This window comes from Trichechus manatus, unplaced genomic scaffold (genome assembly GCF_000243295.1).
Source record: "Trichechus manatus latirostris isolate Lorelei unplaced genomic scaffold, TriManLat1.0 scaffold00006, whole genome shotgun sequence".
Classification (NCBI taxonomy): Eukaryota; Metazoa; Chordata; class Mammalia; order Sirenia; family Trichechidae; genus Trichechus; species Trichechus manatus.
This window is the reverse complement of record NW_004443942.1, coordinates 27092165-27111550: the sequence shown is the minus strand read 5'-3', so window position 1 is coordinate 27111550 and position 19386 is coordinate 27092165. Positions and strand designations below refer to the sequence as shown.

The 19386-nt window shown below is 40.5% G+C and overlaps 1 protein-coding gene across 5 annotated transcripts in view; it reads right to left on the bottom strand.

Annotated features, from left to right (window-relative positions):
• TRIM44 (tripartite motif containing 44) overlaps positions 1 to 19386 on the bottom strand; it is a 139716-nt gene that overhangs the window by 102942 nt on the left and 17388 nt on the right. For 4 of the 5 annotated variants that reach the window (XR_002825251.1, XM_023738390.1, XM_023738382.1 and 1 more), the window contains exon 2: positions 10723 to 10800. The exons of the other annotated variant lie outside the window; for it this stretch is intronic. Coding sequence is in view for 3 of the 4 variants with exons in the window: in XM_023738390.1 (XP_023594158.1) it covers positions 10723 to 10800 (78 nt within the window). In the remaining variant the exon portion in view is untranslated. The remainder of the gene's footprint in view (positions 1 to 10722; positions 10801 to 19386) is intronic. 5 annotated transcript variants of the gene reach the window in all.

Genomic DNA, 19386 nt, shown 5'->3' with positions numbered 1-19386 from the left:
CACAGATGAAGAGTCCCCATCAAGCTTACTTAGAGGAAAAGAGGACCCACACCCTTGGAAGGTCAGATTCTAATCTCCAAGGGAACACAGGAAGGACTTCCGTAGGCACTAAAGACTGAGGATGTCAATACAGTGGCTTCTTGCATCAGTTTCAGTAAATGGCCACAGGCTGTCGGGGAGCAATGGCTGTCTTTTCTAGTTTGGTTAAGATCTGACTGGGCTTCATCTCAGACACAGTCTACTTCAATGATACAGGAGCCAAGCCCAGGGAGAACAGGAAGGGTGGGTCACATTCTGCTCCTCAGCACTTACAAATAGTCTCTGGATGGAGTCAGCTGTTCAACCTCGCCACTTGACTCTATCATATTTTCTCTCCTTTGCAGAATGGAATCCTACTCCACCCCTCTGGGCAGCTAACAGCCTGCTCACCTATGAGCCTCAGGGCTTGTTAACTAACTACAATTGTTAAAATACTTCTTGGGTTACCAAAGGCCCAGATACCAAATCATCCTCCCTCACTTCTCATCTCCTCAAAAGTTTCCATTTTCAGAGTACTCATTAATAAAAACATAATACGATTAGTCCTACTTTACAGATGAAACTAAAGGTAGGCTCAGGCACCTTAGGTGACACAGGTAAAAAGTGCTAGTATGTGGTCACCTGACTCCAATGCCTATGCTCTTTTCACCAGTAAAGCATGATAAGCTCAATATGAAATTTCCCCCTGAAAGTCTGAATAAACTCTGCACAGTATATATTCCCAACCCATCTTATATATGCAAAAAGTTCACAATTTCCTACAACTACTACTAATTCTATGTAGCTGTCATAAAAAAGCAATTTATTAGCATCATTAGCCCTGTGATCTTAGACAAGTCACTACAGATGTTTCTTCATCTGTAAAATGCAAATTCTAATGTCTAACTAGTCAGGTTGGGTTAGGAGTCGAGACACCACCTGTTGCTGAGTAAACAAAGCAATTCAACAAGGGGATAGTGATCAACTGGATCACTGGGTTGAATGGAATTTCTTTTAGCAGCAGAAAGACCTGATGAATTTTGCCTTTTGGCTAAATGCAGAGTCAATCAAGGGAGAAGGGTTTTTCTTAAACTTGATGTTTACATTTACAAACAAGCATCTACACATAGACCTGATATAGACTGGGGGTTGTATTCTATAGGTTCAGCCTTAAGACTGTCAAACATCTTTTTCCTTGAGCAAGCCTGAACTCTATTTCCTAACTGAATGAGAGGTTGAACTAACAGGAAAAGGGAAGGAGGGGGACAGGAGAGAAGGAGGTGCTTAAATAAAAGTCTGGGTGGTTTTATCACTATTATCACAGTAAAGTTTTATTCTAGGTATCTAGGCTCCTATATTAAATGTCAAATACAATCCTGCAGTGGAAACGTGAAGCGTGGATGCCTATAGGAGAAGTCCTGACAGCTCTACTCCCCTCCCCACATCAGCTGCATTATAGCCCTGTTGGCAGAGTATATTATCAAATCTCCTCTGTCAGTGCAGAGAGGAGCTGGAGGAGGGAGAGAAGGACAATGTGTTAATTTTATTAAGCCATTTAAAGCTCAACCACTTTGCTTTCTAGCCATGCTCCAGCCCACCAAGGAGCCCAGAAACCATGCCCACTCTAGTTTTAAAACTCCTAGTGTCTACTGAAAGAGCCCTGGTGGCACAGTGGTTACCCCCTTGGCTGCCAACAAAAACATGGATGATTCGAACTCACCAGGTGCTCCATAGGAGAAAGATGTGGCAGTCTGCTTCTGTAAAGATCACAGACTTAGAAACCCCATGGGTCAGTCTGACTCTGTCCTATAAGGACACTACGAGTCGGAACTGACTTAATGGCAACTGGTTTGGTTTTTGGTTAGTGTCCATTGGTACAGTGGCTCAATTAGGAGTTCTAGGGTCCCAATAGAAATAATACCTAAAGGGTAAAGCTGTAGGAGAAAGGGTAAGAGGAAGTGGGAAGAATCTCAAAGGTGTTTACTTTAAAGCGGGGATATAGCTCCTGATGTATCTCTTAAATGTGACTTTTATTTTTCTTTTAATTTGGCACCAGGAGTTTTGCTAACTAGAGAGTATGCTCCACGGCAATAAACATAACTGCTTCTGTGCATCGACTTCTTGTTTCAGCTGGGAATATACGGACACATAGCTGCACACTCCCAAGGCAGATATATTCGACTTGACTTGAACAAGCAACAGAGCTACACTGAATACTTACTCTGCAGCCAGGCAAGGCTCACAGAGCCAGACAGCCAGGTAGCACTGGCAAGAGAGTCCAACTGTGGAGATTTAACTCAATTTACCTGCATGTCATTATCACTCAAAGAGTTATCAATGGCCCTTTTTTAAATTAAATTAAAACCTGCAATCTGTAAGTGTCACTAATCCCGGGAAGTGTTAATTGATCAAAGTATAGAAGTCTAGTTATTTATAAACAGGTGGCTTATTTTTCAGCAAGGCTCAGAAAGCCTTCTGAACTTGGGGTGGGGTGGGGTGGGGGGAGCTGCCCTCACATTCCTCACCATTGTACCCTTGTCCTTCGGCTGGTAGCAGGGGCAGTTTTCGGGAGCAGGAGGAAGAGAGCAACATCCACCACTTACAGGGTGCTGACCACATGTCAGGCACTGTACTAGGCACTTTAAATGGATTATTTCATTTAGTCTTCCTAACAACCTTATGAAGTATGTACTATTATCCCCTATTTTGCAGCTTTAAAAAAAAAGGCCTCTAAGGAATGGAGAAGTTAAACTCAGAATTTGCCCAAGGTTCCACAGCTATCATTGCTGGAGCTGACCTGTCCCGGTGCAGTCTGAATTCAGGGGCTGAGCTTTTAATAACTGCAGTATACTGCCCTCTCTGTCAGAGGATAACATCAGCTTTCTGACCCTTCATCCTTGCCTACAAGAGGAAGGAGAAAGAAAAAGACTCACTGCTGACACTTCAAGTGAAAGATTAAAAAAAAGTGATTCAGAGATTAAATTTTTCTCTCTCTCATCTCTCCTCCTTCTTTTCTGCCTCCTTACCTCTCTTTTGTAACAGCTATATTGAGAGAGTTCATGTACCATACAATTAACCCATTTAAAGTGTACAATTCAGTGCTTTGTAGCATATTCAGAGTTGGGCAACCATCAACACAATTTTTGAACATTTTCATCTCCCCAAAACAATCTTTTTATCCTCTAGCAGTCACCTCCCATTCTCCCATCTGCCCCAACCCCCAGCCCTAGGCAACCACTAATCTACTTTGTCTCTATAAATTTGCCTATTGTAGACATTTAACATAAATGGAAACATGTAATATTTAATCACAACATGTAAGTGGTTTCTTTCACTTAATACGTTTTTGAAGTTTATCCATGTTGCAGTATGTATCAGTATTTCATTTCTTTTTATTGCCAAATAATATTCTATTGTATGGATATACCACAATTTATTCATCCATTCATCAGCTGATGTACATTTAGATTGTTTCCACCTTTTATCTATTATGAGTAACACTGCTATGAGCATTCATGTGAAAGTTTCTGTGTGGACATGTTTTCATTTCTCTTGGGTATACACCTAGGAGTGGAAGTGCTATGATATGGTAACTCTGTCTTTAACCTTTAGAGAAAGCGCCAGACTTTATTCCAAACCAGCTACACCATTTTACATTCTCACGAACAATGTATGAGGGTTCCAATTTCTCTACATCCTAACCCAGTAAACTTCTCTTTATTGAGAAAAATGTAGAGCTGTATCCCTGAAAGCTGTCAACGAGGCTGTGCTACAACTGGCTGAGTGACTTCAGGCAAGCACCCTTACCCTCCTGGCATCTCAGTTTCCTCAACTGTAAGGTGGGGGAATTGGAGGAGATGGTCTCAGGTTTCCCATTAATCTCCATATTTATTCAGTCACATCATGTGAAACCCTCTGACCAGTGGAGAGGCAGATGCTGTGAAATGGGTAACTTGAGGCTGGCTGTGCCACTATGTATCTGTTTTGCATTAATTCAGTTTCTACTGTGCCCCTACAACCTTAGACTGTGACCGTAATGCCTGCCCTAAAACAAAACAAAACAAAACCTGCTCACAGAATCTGCTTATACAATTAGGAAGAAAACAGAAACACCTTTTTAGGTAAAATTTTCCACCGGCGGTAATGGCAGATTGGCCTTCGGGATTCAAGTTTTCTAGAAAGTTCAAGGATGGAAGTGGATTCAAACGATAAAAATGCATGCATTTATAAAAGAAAATGTTAGGTGAAAAAAGCAGAATCTAAAACTACATATATTTATTTTAAAATGGTTAATTTTATGTTATGTGATTTTCACCTCCGTAAACTATTTTTTTTAAAAAACTATATATACAGAATAATACCAATGTTCTATCTGAAAGGCAAAGCATCACAGGTGTCTCTCAGAGTATGGTCTACGACCAAGTGCATAAGAATCACCTAGACTGCATATTTAAAAAAAGCAGATCCCAGAACTACCGAATTAGATACTCTAGGTGAGACCTAAGAACCTGTATTTAAAAAAAAAAAAAAACAAGTATCCAAGGTTTACAAATCCCTGCAAGTAGTGAAAGAATGGGTGATTTTTTTTCTTTCTTCTTCATACTTGTCTTATTTTCCACATTTTTCTACAGAGAACATGAATTACTTCTAGAACTGAAGTTAGAGGGGAAAGAGAATTGTTTTGATAAGGACAGGGGGATGGTAAAGGAGGGAAAAGAGTTTTTTTTCCCTCTTTCTGTTGCCCAAGTGTCTACGGAGGATAGAAAGGAGCCACATTTGCTTCTGGGTGGTTTCCATGCCTGAGAGCCTAGACTGGGCCTCAGAAGGCACAAGTGCTTTTCCTATTTGGTGTCTTCCATCAATCAGTTCCAACCGTTGAAGCACTCGCCTCCACTCTTCACTTAGCCAGGGCTAGGCCTCAAGGATTATTGAGTGCCACTAAGTTAATTCCAATTCATAGCGACCTCACGTGACAGAGTAGAAGTGCCCCATCGGAATTACTTGGCTTTAATCTTCACAGGTCTTTCTCCCGCAGAGCTGCTGGGTAAGTTTGAACTGCCAACCTTTCAGTTAAAAGTCGAACTCTTAACCACTGCACCAGAGCCCCTTGGGTCTCAAGAATAGCAGCCCACATACAGTACCCAATCAGGAAGAACATCTGTACCCCCGTTCCGGGAGCTGTAATGCCTTCTTTGCCATCTCCCCACATTTTCTATTGCAAGAGGCCACTCTCTAGTTCTGGGGCTTTGGGGTTGTGCGAAGCTGTGGCTGCAGGATCCCATGAAAAGCAGAGTAAAAGAAGAGTGTAAGGGAAAAAGAGTCAGTCAAGAGTCCTGTTGCTAGGGATGTCAGGATGTATATATATCTACTCATCCACAGATTCAACAACAGTGTGGGTATGAAGAACATGGGCTTTGGAATAAGGTCAATCTGAAGTTAAGTAAAGTCTTGGTTTTACCACCTATAAGCAAGCTACTTAATCTCTCTAAGTCTTGGTTTATGCAGCCATAAACCAGGGCAAACAATAATACTTATTTCCATTGGGTCGTTGTAAAAGAAACGTGTAATGCCTATCTATTACTTACTATGTGCCAGGTACCACGATAATAAGGTATTAAGACACAGAGATAAAATAAACACAATTCATAGCCTCCAAGATTCCCTGAGGAGCCCTGGCGGCACAGTGGTTGAAGTACTCAGCTGCCAAGCAAAAGGTCAGTGGTTCAAACTCACCAGCTGCTCTTCAGTAGAAAGATGTGGCAGTCTGCTTCCATAGAGACTTGCAGCTTTGGAAATTCTACGGGGCAGTTGTACTCTATACTATAGGGTCGCTATGAATGGGAATTGACTTGATGGCAGTGGGTTTTTTTGGTTTCATTGAGATTCCTTACTTACAATTTCTTTTTTTTTTTTAATGAAAAGTACAGAAATAGGTCGATAATTCTAATAATTTCCCAACCAAAGGAACATTTTTGCATGAAGTAAATTGATAACTGAGGCATCTCAATTCTTTACTTCAGATTGCTGAATAATCACCGCCCCAGTGAATACTTCTGTCCTGGGTTGGGCATGGATCAGGATGAGGCCTGGCTTAACCCTTGTGAATAACAGACCACTAACAACAAAAATTCAAAATAGGTTTTGCTTATATTCATTACCATTTGTGCATGCAAAACCTACAGTTATGACAAGAGCTAGATCAGCACAGCAGAGTGAACGACTGGGCTATGTTCCATGCCAATGTTATCAGCTATTAAAAATGACTGTAAAGCTCTTTTGCAATTATAAAATCTATGTAAATGCTTAAAAAAATAAGAAAACCATTCTCAGATCTATTTAACTAATTTCATGTTTTTAGACAATTATTTGGTTTCATACTTTGGTAAGAACATCTCTAGAGATTGGAGAAAACAAGAATGAAAAAACCTGGTATGTTTCAGGTAATCTTGGTATGACCAAATCCTATGTTTATTCCCACTCCAGTCAGATAGAATAATGTGAGCCACTTGGCTCCAGTTTTTCAAAGCTTCTTTTTTGAGAATAACTTCTTATAAAATTAGTATGGATTTGAGATACATAACCGTGTTTTTAACTGTTTGCGTCAAGCACACCAGTTACAGGAAACAATGAAAAGCACATCTTACAGGGAGAGAAAAGCAATCAATACATAATAGAGAAAGTGGCTGTTATTAACTGCATAATAAAAGGTTAGTTTGATTGAGCTTAGCATGTTATGCTTTTGGTTCAATGCTTTCTGAGGGACTGGGTAGGGAGAAGGGAGGGAAGGGAATCAAGGTATTTTCTAAGCCTAGGTTTCCTCTGGATAAACTATGGAAGATAACTGCATAGTCAATACAAAGGGAATCTGTCAACACAAAGACCTCAGAGTACTTTAAATTTCCTAAAAATCCAGGTACACAAACATGCATGCACGCACACATGCATGCACCTATGTCTTTTAATTTTCCTTAAAAAAGCCTAGCACAAGTATAAGAAATCTACGGACAAAAATCCTGCTTTGTGCAATAGATGTTTCTGAAAGGACTAGCTGAAAAAATTTTTTTGCAAACTGAATCATGTTGAGCACATTAGGATGGCTTATTATTTAAAAGACTACTTCCTATTAATCCTTTTTGCAACTAAAAGTTGTTTGTGTTTACAAATAACTTTTTCCACTGTATTCCAAGTTCTAGATCCCTGGAAGTAGTCACCTTTCAAACAGGGCTTGCCAAAGAAACACGCAGTGCTTACAACTTTGGTCCTGTGTCTTGTTTAGGGGTCCCTGATGGTGCAGTGGTTAAACTGCTCAGCTCCTAACCAAAAGACAGTAGTTCAAACCCACTAGCCGCTCTGTGGGAGGAAGATCTAGGAGTCTACTTCCGTAAAGATATGCAGCCTTGGAAACCCTATGGGGCAGTTCCATCATGTCCTATAGGGTCACTATGAGTTGGAATCGACTCAATGGCAATGGGTTTTGTTTTGTTTGTTTGTTTGTGTCTTATTTACTAACCATCACTGGGTGATTCCTGTCCTCAGGCTCACCCCTAGTAGCTGGAATTTGATGGCTCCTGCTGTTTCTCTGGCTTCAGGACTCATGGTCCATGCTTGGACCATGACATGGGCTTTGACCATCCTCCTAAATCCTGACTAGGATCCCTTTCCCTCTTTCTGGCTTTGCTATTTCTCTGTTGCAGGTGGTAGTTTAAAGCAATCCTGTCCTCTTAGGCAGCCTGAGCTATGACGTCCCAATCCACCTCTCATCCCCCTCCTTACACCTTTGCCACCTCTGCTCAATTTTTCTATTTTGTTTGCCTAGATTTTTATTTATTTAATTTCTTTTCAAAGCTGAAAATACCTGGACTTATTTCCAGGGGCTCTTCTGGCTATTTGCTGAAAGCAATTAAAAAAAAAAAATCAAAACAAGAATAGGGGAAAATAGCCAAGATCCAGAACAATGGCTCTCAAAGTATGGTCCCTGAATCAAAAGCACCAGCATCAGCATCCCCTGGGAACTTGTTAGAAATAAGAATTCTCCAGTCACCCCAGACTTACTGAATCAGAAACTCTGGGGGTGGGTCCAGCACTCTGTATTTTAATAAATCCCCTAGGTGGTTTTCACACATGCTAAAGTTTAAGAACCACTGGTCTAGGAGGAGGAAAGAAGGTATCTGACAAATGTTTTGGACAAAATGAGGTATACCATTAAGAAAAATCAAGTCTGTATTATTGACACAGAAGAATGTCTAGAATATTCTGTGTAATGAAAAAAGCAATTGTAAAACCTCAGGTATAGTATAATTTCTGTAGAAAATTAAAAAATGTACTTTCATATGGCAAAATGTCTAGAAGGTTACACAGCAAAATGTTAATAGTGGTTAGTTCAGGGGAAATAGCTTTACTTTTCCTCTGAGTATTTTTATTTGTTTAATCTGTAAGCATATATCATCTTATAGTTTAAAAAATGGTTAATTTAGGCATCTTCCACTCCTTTCTGGCAAAACTCAGAAGTAAAAATTAACTGAGGCCCCAGCAGACTTCAGTGTCTGGACTAATCAAGCTTTGTGATACTTTAGGGAATTCTAGGGGAAGTGAGGCAGAGATAGTGCTCAGTCCTCCATGACTCAATCAGTGCTTCTATGTAAAGCCACTGTGCCAGGGAATGACAGGTTATAAAGCCTGGGAGATTCTGCCATTCTTAAATAGGCCAACTTAAAAAAAAAAGGAATGGTGGGCTTCCGAAAGGAAAACAGAACAAACCAAAATCTTAAGGATTCTCTTGGGAGACACCAATTTATTTCTGGAAAATTTTCTTTGTTGCAGAAATTATATATTTAAGTGGCCTATTTTTTATCCCCCTTCCTGACCTGGCAGTCATTCTGCAATTATGTTCTCCCTTCTTCAAGCTGGTATTAAGAATACACAGCATACGAACATGGTAGACTAGGAAGAGACTTGGAAATAAAATAGGTTGGTGGCAAATGATCCAGGCAAGATAAAGATAAGCAGAAGAGAGGTGAGTCTGTATACATGTATCCAAGATCAAGTCAGGTCCTCACAAACATTCTTTAGTTTATGATGCATCATGTGAAAATCCTAAGGCTTCATGGGGCCATTCAATTATTTCACCTCTGGCAAGTTTCCCATCAGAAGCACTACACGCATCACAAAGGATCCCAAAGCATTTTACCTCTGTTATCATCATACACAGGGGTCCCTCAGTCTGATTTGCACACATCCTCTCTTCACTGCCCTGCTGATTACAATCATGTGGGTGTGGCAGAAACAGAAAACAGGGCTGTCACCCTCAGGGGAGCTGTTGCCCCAGAAACCAAAGGAACTTGGTAAGAAAAGCTTTAGTAACTGTTAATAATTAATTGGATCATCTTTGCTAAAGGAAAAACTACTTATACCAAGGGTCCTCCTACCTTGAGTTAAGAAAGTTGATAAAGTTTACCCCAATATTTTTGTATCTATCAAGATACGCTCTACCTCTGGACCCCTAACTACACTGGAAGACAAAAGAGATCACCAATGCCCCAATACTTTTGATGCGGTATGAAGACAAAATTATTTTGTAGATGGGTGGCAGCAGTCACCTTTTGAAAAGCCTGTCACCGTCTGTGGCTCGGCCTCATATATTGTTTCAACTTAGATAACTGAGGCACAATGTGGTTATATGGTAGAAAGGAGATGAAACCTAGTGCTTGGTCTACAGCACAATATGAAAGAAAGAGCATAGGCATTGGAGTCAGAGTTTGAATTCCAGCTCTAATATATCCTAGATTTGAGGCATGTGACTCTACCTCTCTAAGCTTCAGTGTCATTATAAAAAAAAATAGGAATAATAAACTCTACAGAGTACTGCAGTGATCAAAAGTATGTAAGGCTCCTAGAACAGTGCTGGCTCTCAGTAGGCGCTCAAAAAATGTTAGTCCCATTCCCTTTATAAAGAACCTCTAAAGAAAAAAAAGGAGATAGAAAAATTAAAACAAAGCCATGCTCCTTTCCCTATTTAATTGTGAGAGGCTTTGACTCTCAGGCAGAGCCAGCTGGCACCAAGAGCAGGTAGTGCCACAGTAAGTGTCTGGGAGGGAGTCTATGTTAGTCATAATCAGTTCCTAATCCACCTCCACCCTGGCACAGCATCTCCCACAATATCAACCATCCAGCCCCTAACATCTTACAGAAAAAACTGAAAGATTTAAACCAGAAAAAACTGAGAGATTTAAACCATTTCTCAGACCACACTCCAAGTCATGAGGACAAGAGCATTCTCAGTGGCAGCTGGCTCCTGCAAGCAGGGGAGAGACGAGATACAAGTGCTGAACACCAACTGGATGGGTCTGGCTCCTGTTCCCGTCCTCAGCATTAAGCTGATCAGTATCTCAGATGCCTTTGGGTGGACTTAATGGACACAGAGGACAGAAGCCTCAAAGGCCTGGTAAAAGAAGATTAAAAAATGCACCTGTCTGCAGCCGGGGGAAAACAATTAATGGTTATGTGTTCTAAGTCATAAAATAGAGAAGGGGAAAAAATAGATGACTTATCTCTAGGCATATGAGGACTCTGCTCTGTTTTTGATGGGCAAGCTTAATTAGATCTTAATGTAATGTTCAGATAGATGATCATTAACATCCCTCAAACTTAGCTTAAGGAGGAAGAAATGGGGTACAACACCCAATCAATTTCTAAAACAATACTTACTTTAGGATCTGAGCTCTTGAATTTTAACCTTTCCACCAACTCTATCATAGCTGCCTTCAGTCCGCCTGAGTCTTTGCTCTGGAAGAGAGAAAAGTTAGGGATCACTAGACAGCAATTTGTTGTTCTCAGAAACACACACAGCATTTCAGAGGACAATGAAAAGCAAAGCAATTTTTTCTTCTTATTAGCCAAGAGTACTGTACTACTAAGGAGAGCTGTGTTGCTCCTCTTCCCCTTCTCTATGGACAAAGAGGGTCAGAACCTGGGAAAACTACTGGAATGAAAATTAAATGCAATTTGTACAGGATGACTCATCACTTCATCTCATGGCTCAACTGTGCCAGTGAGGGCCAAGGCTCTGCAAAAAAAAGATTTCCATTCAGGATGTCTATTTTATGGTCTAGTGATTTTTATTTCAAACTTCTATATGTCAAACACAGAAGTGTACAACATTAAATATTCTTATAAAAAAAAAGGAAAAACATCCCAAGATTTAACTGAAAATGATTAGGAGCACAGGTTTTTGAGTCAGACAGATAAGGTTTTGAATTTGGGATCTGTCATTAACTAGTTGTCCAACCTCAGACAAATTACTGACTTTCTCAAAACTTTCTCCCCTTCAATAATGACGATAATAAAAAGAGAGGTTTTTTTGAAGCTTAACTGAAATAGTGTTTGTAAAGCTACTAGCACAGTATGTGGCACATAGTAAGTGCTCAAAAGATGTCAACTGTTATTTTTTTTTTGGATTGTAATGATTTGGAACGCTGTAAACATCAAACAGAAATATAATGTGAGCTACAAATGTAAGCCACATATGTAATTTAAAACCTTCTAGTAGCCACAATAAAAAAGTAAAAACAAGTGAATTTTAATAATATATTTCACTAAAGTCAATATAACCAAAATATTATCATTGCAACATGTAACTTCAACATGAGACATTTTATATATATATATTTTTTATACCAACAAGTCTCTGAAATCTAATGTGTATTTCACACTCACAGCCCAATTCAATTTGCCCTAGCCACATTTCAAGTGCTCTATAGTCACATCGGAAACCCTGGTGGCATACTGGTTAAGAGCTATGGCTGCTAACCAAAAGGTTAGCAGTTCAAATCCACCAGGTGCTCCTTGGAAACTGTACAGGGCAGTTCTACTCTGTCCTATAGGGTTGCTAGGAATTGGAATCGACTCAATGGCAATGGGTTATAGTCACATCACTATGAGTCAGAATTGACTCAATGGCAACAGGTTTGGTTTTTTAGTATAGCCACTTGAGGAGCCCTGGTGGCACAGCAGTTAAGAGCTTGGCTGCTAACCAAAAGGTTGGCTGTTCGAATCCACCAGCCGCTCCCTGGAAACCCTATGGGGTGGTTCTACTCTGTCCTACAGGGTCGCTATGAGTTGGAATCAACTCGACGGCAGCGGGTTTAACTTGCGTTTTTAGCGTGGCTCTAGAGTCTACGCTCTAAATGGGTGCTGACCAATAACAGCAGCCACTAGCCACATGCGGCTATAAAACACCTGCTGCTGTCGAGTCGATTCTGACTCACAGCGACCCTGTAGGACACAGCAGAACTGGGCCCACAGAGTTTCCAAGGCTAGAAATCTTCACAGAAGCAGACTGTCACATCTTTCTCCCACAGATCAGAGTGGCTGGTGGGTTTGAACGGCCAACCTTTTGGTTGGCAGTTGAGTGCTTTAACCACTGTGCCACCAGGGCTCCAGAAAGCCACGCTGCCTAAATTCAAATCCCAACTCTACCACTAGCTGTGTGACCTTAGGCAAGTCCCTTAGCCTCTCTGTGCCTCAGTTTCTTTATCTGTAAAATGTGGCTAATAGTAGTACCTATTTCATAGGGTTGTAGTAAGATTAAATAAGTTAACACATTATCAAGATGCTAAGAAAAGGGCTGGCACATGGCAAATATAATGTAAGTATGAGACATTATTATTATTGTCTGTCTCCTTCATGATGTTTTAAGTTGCTTAAGGGTAAAAACTACATCTTTTATTTCTATATTTCCTGTGCACAGCTCCAGAGGTATTTTTAAAAGTCTGATAATGAATGAATGAGCATAAATCTTAAGACATGAATGCCCTAATAATAATACATTACATGTATGTAGCACAATCTAAAGTCACATAACTTAGTTTATTTTCTTATCTAAACAACTCTATAGATAGGGTAGAACCATCACCCTCATTTTACCAGGAAGCATGAAGTCATTTTTCCAAATGGCTGTCATTTTTATGGGGAAGGGACAATAAAGAAGTATAAGTATAAACAAACACTACAAATATCTCTTACTCAAAACTGGCCTCAGAATCAGTGATATTTTCCAAATTTCAGGAAATAGTAAGATCCCATTATACGGATTAAAATATACTAAAGATTGATTTTTTCCCCTGTAGCCTACCATTCCCCTCAAGACTATACAACAAAATCTGACAGAACACCACTCAAACTAATATCTGCTTCAGATGTGCTCACCAAACCCAGTTTATATCACATTTCCATTCAGATGTGGTTCTAAATTTTAATAATCTGTATTTTTAAAAATGATGCTTTACAACTCTCCTAATTTCTTCATCAATTTCAACTCTTTAATTTCTGTAGTTTCATAGTAGAGACTTGGCAAAAGGAATCTGGAGGTCACATACCAGGGAGTGGGTGAGACCTAAAGTACCTAAAAAAGGGTTAAGTTGCCAAACACTATCCTGCTTTTATAAGATGATCAGACAATAAAGCCTGCCTGATGAAATCATTCCTCTAACCTGCTTCTCATTGGCTGAACAAGCAGGTCACTTGTCCCTGGAAAGCTCTCTTCCGCAACATCCCAGCTGCCGGCGCCCATTTTAAGCTCTTCAGCAAGAGCCCTGATTTGGCTGTCCCCCTGGCTTTACAGAACAGAAAGGAATGCATCAAACTGTGCCTTAAAACCTTCAGAAAAGAAACAGGACAACGACGGAGGAATCCCTAAGAAGCAGCCAGCCTGTGTGCAGGCAGATGTGCCTTGCACAGAAAGACAAGTGAACCCTTAGCCTCCTTTCATAAAAACGTAGTGTCAGCAGAATCCTCCCTCCTTTTCACAAAGCATCAGCAGCACTGCCTACCCAGGGGAGAGACAGAGGCTCAGAGAGCCTTCCTTCAGGAAATTCACCCATTCCACCTCCCCATCCCACTCTTTAAGAATTCTTCTCAAAGATTAATTGGGCTCTGTTGGCCTTGTATATGCTGATGGCTTTTTTAAACCATAAAACAAGCAGTTGGTCAGAAGGGAGAGGCTTTGCTGGGCAGACCTGACCCTGACAGCTGTAGGGCTGGAGCAGCAATACAAATAGAGAACCTAGCCTAAAATCTACCCCACTTCTTTTCCCACACCCCTACACCCCAAACGACCTTATGCACAGATGACAGACCCCAGCCAGCACATCCAAGCTCTGGAACACCCCTCCCAAACAGTTGTCCCTTGGCCACAACTGGGACTTAGGGATTCATAATCCCTCCAATGGCTTAATCCATCCTTCCATCTTTGGGAAGAAGGGCTCAGTAAGTCTCTGAGAGCCTGGAAGCAGGTTCAGGACATTTGGCCAGGTATATCTTTGGTCCAGGAGTCCTGGTGGCACAGTGGTTAAAGGCTTGGCTCCTAACCAAAAGGTCAGCAGTTCAAATCCACCAGTCGCTCCTTGGAAACCCTACAGGGCAGTTCCACTCTGACCTATAGGATTGCTATGAGCCAGAATCGACTTGACAGCAATGGGTTTGTTTTTGGCTTGGATCTTGGGTCCTGAGTATGTGAAGAATAGTCTAGAAGGGGAAGGGCATGATCAAAGAAGGACTGGAGGAGGTGCTTTCTAAAGATGGGAAGGGGCACGGGGATGTCTGGGTCTAAGGGTTGTACCTGGGTATGGGTGTCCCCAAACCAAAGAGTGGTATCAGATTTTAGTTAATTGTTTGCGGAGGGCAGCCATTAGTCAAAAGGTAAGCAGAACAGATTATACCCTCCTACTCCTCCCTAATGTGGGTAGGACAGAACAGCTACCTCTGAAACTTGTGTTCTAATTGAGAAGTGGACCAGGGCAGTAACAAAAGGCAGGCTATGGATTAAAGAGTTTTCCAGGAAACACCCAGCACAAAAAGAAAATAACTGACTACAAAAATAAGCCCTTTTCCATAATTCTAACCTTGTAAATATTTGGTTCCATAAATGGTTAGACTCTACTAGGACAATCATCCTTGAGGCAAGCACCATGACTAGCTAAGAAGTGAAATCTGCCTGATACCCACACTTCTCCACCTCTATCCTACTCAATGCATTCTAAGAACAAAGGAATTCAATGTGAACATATCTTGTTTATGCACCTCTTTCCTTCCCCAAAAGAGTGTAGAATAAAAAGAGACATGTGCTATGTTGTGACACCCACCCCTCAGAGTTTGATCAGTCTGTGGAGGTGTGGGATGTTTCACAAAAGCCAGCTTCTAGGGATGAGTCATAATAAAACCAAAGAAAGGACAAAATGACTTATATTTGAAGGTATTCTTTACTTCCCAAAGCACTTCATACCTCTTTCATTGGCATTTCACAATAACTCTAAAAAGTAGTATATCTCACTTTACAACTGAGAAAAATGGCTGGTGGAAACCAAATGATGATGAACCCCCAAATTACAGAGCTCACATACTCTTTCACTGGCATTTCACAATAACTAAGAGATTGAGTATTCTCACTTTACAATGGAGAAGAATGAGTTTGTGGAAGTCAAATGATATACCCCAAATCAAACAGCAAGTCAGTGGCAAAACTAGGTTCAGAAAGATCCAAGTGAAAAAATTTGTAACATATATAACAAAAGAGATTGGTATAAAGAATACACAGAAAACACATAAGGAATTCCTATAAATCAGTAAGAAAAAGCCAAATAAGCCCAAAAGAAACCCCAAAAAAGGATACGAAAATAGTAGAAATGTGAAATGGGTAATGAACTTACGAAAAGATGTACAAGATGTTCAAACTTAGTAGTAATTAAGACTCCACTTCTTACCCATCAGACTGAAAAAAAAATTCAATCTGTTAATATCAAGTATTTAAGCGTATCTTAGTTATCTAGTGCTGCTATAACAGAAATACTACAAGTTTATGTCTTTAAGAAAGAGAAATTTATTCTCTCACAGTTTAGGAGGCTAGAAGTCTGAATTCAGGGCACCTCCAGAGGAAGGCTTTCTCTCTCTGTTGGTTCTGGGGGAAGGTCCTTGTCATCAATCTTCCCCTCGGTCTAGGAGCATCTCAGTGCAGGGACTTCAGGTCCAAAGGTCACCCTCCCCTCCTGGTTCTTCATTCTTGGTAGTAGGAGGTCCCTGTGTCTCTCTGCTTGCTTCTCTCTCTCGTATCTCAAGAGTTTGACTCAAGATACATACTAATCCTGTAGATTAAGTCCTGCCTCATTAACATAACTGCCTCTAATCCTGCCTCGTTAATATTATAGAGGTAGGTTTTACAACACATAGGAAAACCACACCAGATGACAAAATGGTGGACAATCATACAATATTCGGTATCATGGCCTAGTCAAGTTGACACACATTTTGGTGGGACACAATTCAATCCATAACAAGGGGCTTTGGAGAAATTGGGAACTTTCATATGTTGCTGATGGAAGTATTAAATGATACTGCCATTTTGAAATTATATGCTTAGCAAATCCAATTCTCCCTTTCTTCCCTTGAGAAACACTAGAACATGTGTCAAGGAGGCATGTACAAAAATATTTACTGAAGCATTGTTTGTAGTACTGGAAAAGAGGAAACACCATAAAAAACAAAAACCAAACCCACTACCGTCAAGTTGACTCCAACTCACAGCAACCCTATAGGACAGAGTAGAACTGCCCCATAAGATTTCCAAGGAGCGGCTGGTAGATTCTAACTGCAGACCTTTTGGTTAGCAGCTGAACGCTTAACCACTGCGCCACCAGGGCTACAATAAGAGTCCATCAATAGCAGGTGGCTAAATAAACTATGGAATTAACACATCAATGAACTATGAAGTAGCAAATAAAAAGAATGCTGTGGGTCTGTATGTACCTGTTTATAAAGCACAATATATTGCTGGGAGAAAAAAAAACTTGCAAAATGGTACATACGATAAATACCATTTATTTAAAAACACACACTGAGTAGCCTGAAACTCTGAAAACTTGCTCTTGAACATACAGTAGCTAAAGCAAAAGGAAGAAATGATGAAGTAAAAAGAGTGGTACAGAAGATTTCAAAGGGCGGCTTGAGAAGACGAAGCATAATAATGAAACGTGCAAAGACCTGGAGATAGAAAACCAAAAGGGAAGAACATGCTCAGCATTTCTCAAGCTGAAAGAAATGAAGAAAAAAATTCAAGCCTCGAGTTGCGATACTGACAGGTTCTATGAGGAAAATATTAAATGACGCAGGAAGCAGTAAAAGAAGATGGAAGGCATACACAGAGTCACTGTACCAAAAAGAATTGTTCAACGTTCAGCCATTTTAGGAGGTAGCATATGATCAAGAACTGATGGTAATGAAGGAAGAAGTCCAAGCTGCACTGAAGGAAGAAGTCCAAGCTGCACTGAAGACACTGGCGAAAAACAAGGCTCCAGGAATTGACGGAATACCAATTGAGATGTTTCAACAAACAGATGTAGCCCTGGAGGTGCTCACTCGTCTATGCCAAGAAATTTGGAAGATAGCTACCTGGCCAACCAACTGGAAGATATCCATATTTGTATGCATTCCAAAGAAAGGTGATTTAAAAGAATGTGGAAATTATCGAACAATATCACTGATGACACCACAAGTAAAATTTTGCTGAGGATCATTCAAAAGCAGCTGCAGCAGTGCATCGACAGCTGCAGGCAACTGCCAGAAATTCAAGCCAGATTCAGAAAAGGAGGTGGAATGAGGGAAATCATTGTTGATGTCAGATGGATCCTGGCTGAAAGCAGAGAATACCAGAAAGATGTTTACCTGTGTTTTACTGACTATGCAAAGACATTCGACCATGCGGATCATAACAAATTATGGATAACATCGTGAAGAATAAGCATACCACAACACTTAAATGTGCTCATAAGGAACCTGTACATAGACCAAGAGGCAGTCATTTGAATAGAACAAGGGGATACTGCGTGGTTTAAAGTTAGGAAAGGTGTGTGTCAGAGTTGTATACTTTCACTATACTTATTCAATCTGTATGTTAAGCAAATAATCCGAGAAGCTGGACTATACGAAGAACAACACAGCATTAGAAAGACTCATTAACCTGTGATATGCAGATGATGCAACCTTGCTTGTTGAAAGCAAAGAAGACTTGAAGCACTTACTGATAAACATCAAAGACTACAGCCTTCAGTATGGACTATGCCTCAATATAAAGAAAACAAAAATCTTCACAACTGGACTAACAAACAATGTCACGACAAGCACAGAAAATACTGAAGTTGTCAAGGATTTCATTTTACTTGGAACCACAATCAACGCCCATGGAAGCCAACAGTCAAGAAATCAAACAATGCATTGCATTGGGCAAATGTGCTGCAAAAGACCTCTTTAAACTATCAAAAAGCAAAGATGTCACTTTAAGGACTAAAGTGTGCTTGACCCAAGCCATGGTGTTTTCAATCATGCGAAAGCTGGACAATGAATAATGAAGGCTGAAGAATTGATGTCTTTAAATTATGGTGTTGGAAAAGAATACTGAATATACCATGGACTACCAGAAGAACAAACACATCTGTTTTGGAAGAAGTACAGTCGGAATGCTCCTTAGAAGCAAGGAAGGTAAGACTTTGTCTCACATATCTTGAACATGTTATCAGGAGGTACCAGTTCTCTGGAGAAGGACAATATTCTTGGTAAAGTACACAGTCACTGAAAAAGAGGAAGACACTCAACGAGATGGATTGACACAGTGCCTGCAACGATGGGCTCAAGTATAACAACAATTGTGAGGATGGAACTGGACTGGGTAGTGTTTCATTCTGTTCTACACAGGGTCACTATGAGTCGGAACTGATTCCACGGCACCTAACAACACCACCACTGTGGGGTTGTACTAAGGACTGTTATGGATTGAATTGTGTCCCCCCAAAATATGCATTGTAAATCCTAATCCCTATCCCTGTGGATGTATTCCCATTTGGGAATAGAGTTTTCTTTAAGTTAATGAGGCCATATCACTGTAGGGTATGTCTTAAACTAGTGACTTTAAAGATACAAAAAGAGTAGGTGAGGCACAGAAACAAGGAAGCACATATGAGGGAAGATAGATACCATGCCACATGAAGATCGCTATGGAACAAAGGAACAGAAGCTGAAAAGAGGCAAGGATCTTCACCAGAGCCGACAAGAGAGAGAAAGTCTTCCCCTAGAGCTGGTGCCCTCTAACCTCCTAACTGTGAGGAAATAAATTTCTGTTCATTAAAACCACCCACTTGTGGTATTTCTGTTATAGCAGCATTAAGAAACTAAGACAAGCAGACTTCCGGCAAGATGGCGCTCTAGGCAGAAACACCATGCCGTCTCTCCACAACAAAGATCTGAAAAACTAAGCCAAACAGAGAATCAACAATCCTGAAACCCTAGAACATCAAATGAAGAGATAAAGAACTCAGCCGAACACCAAAC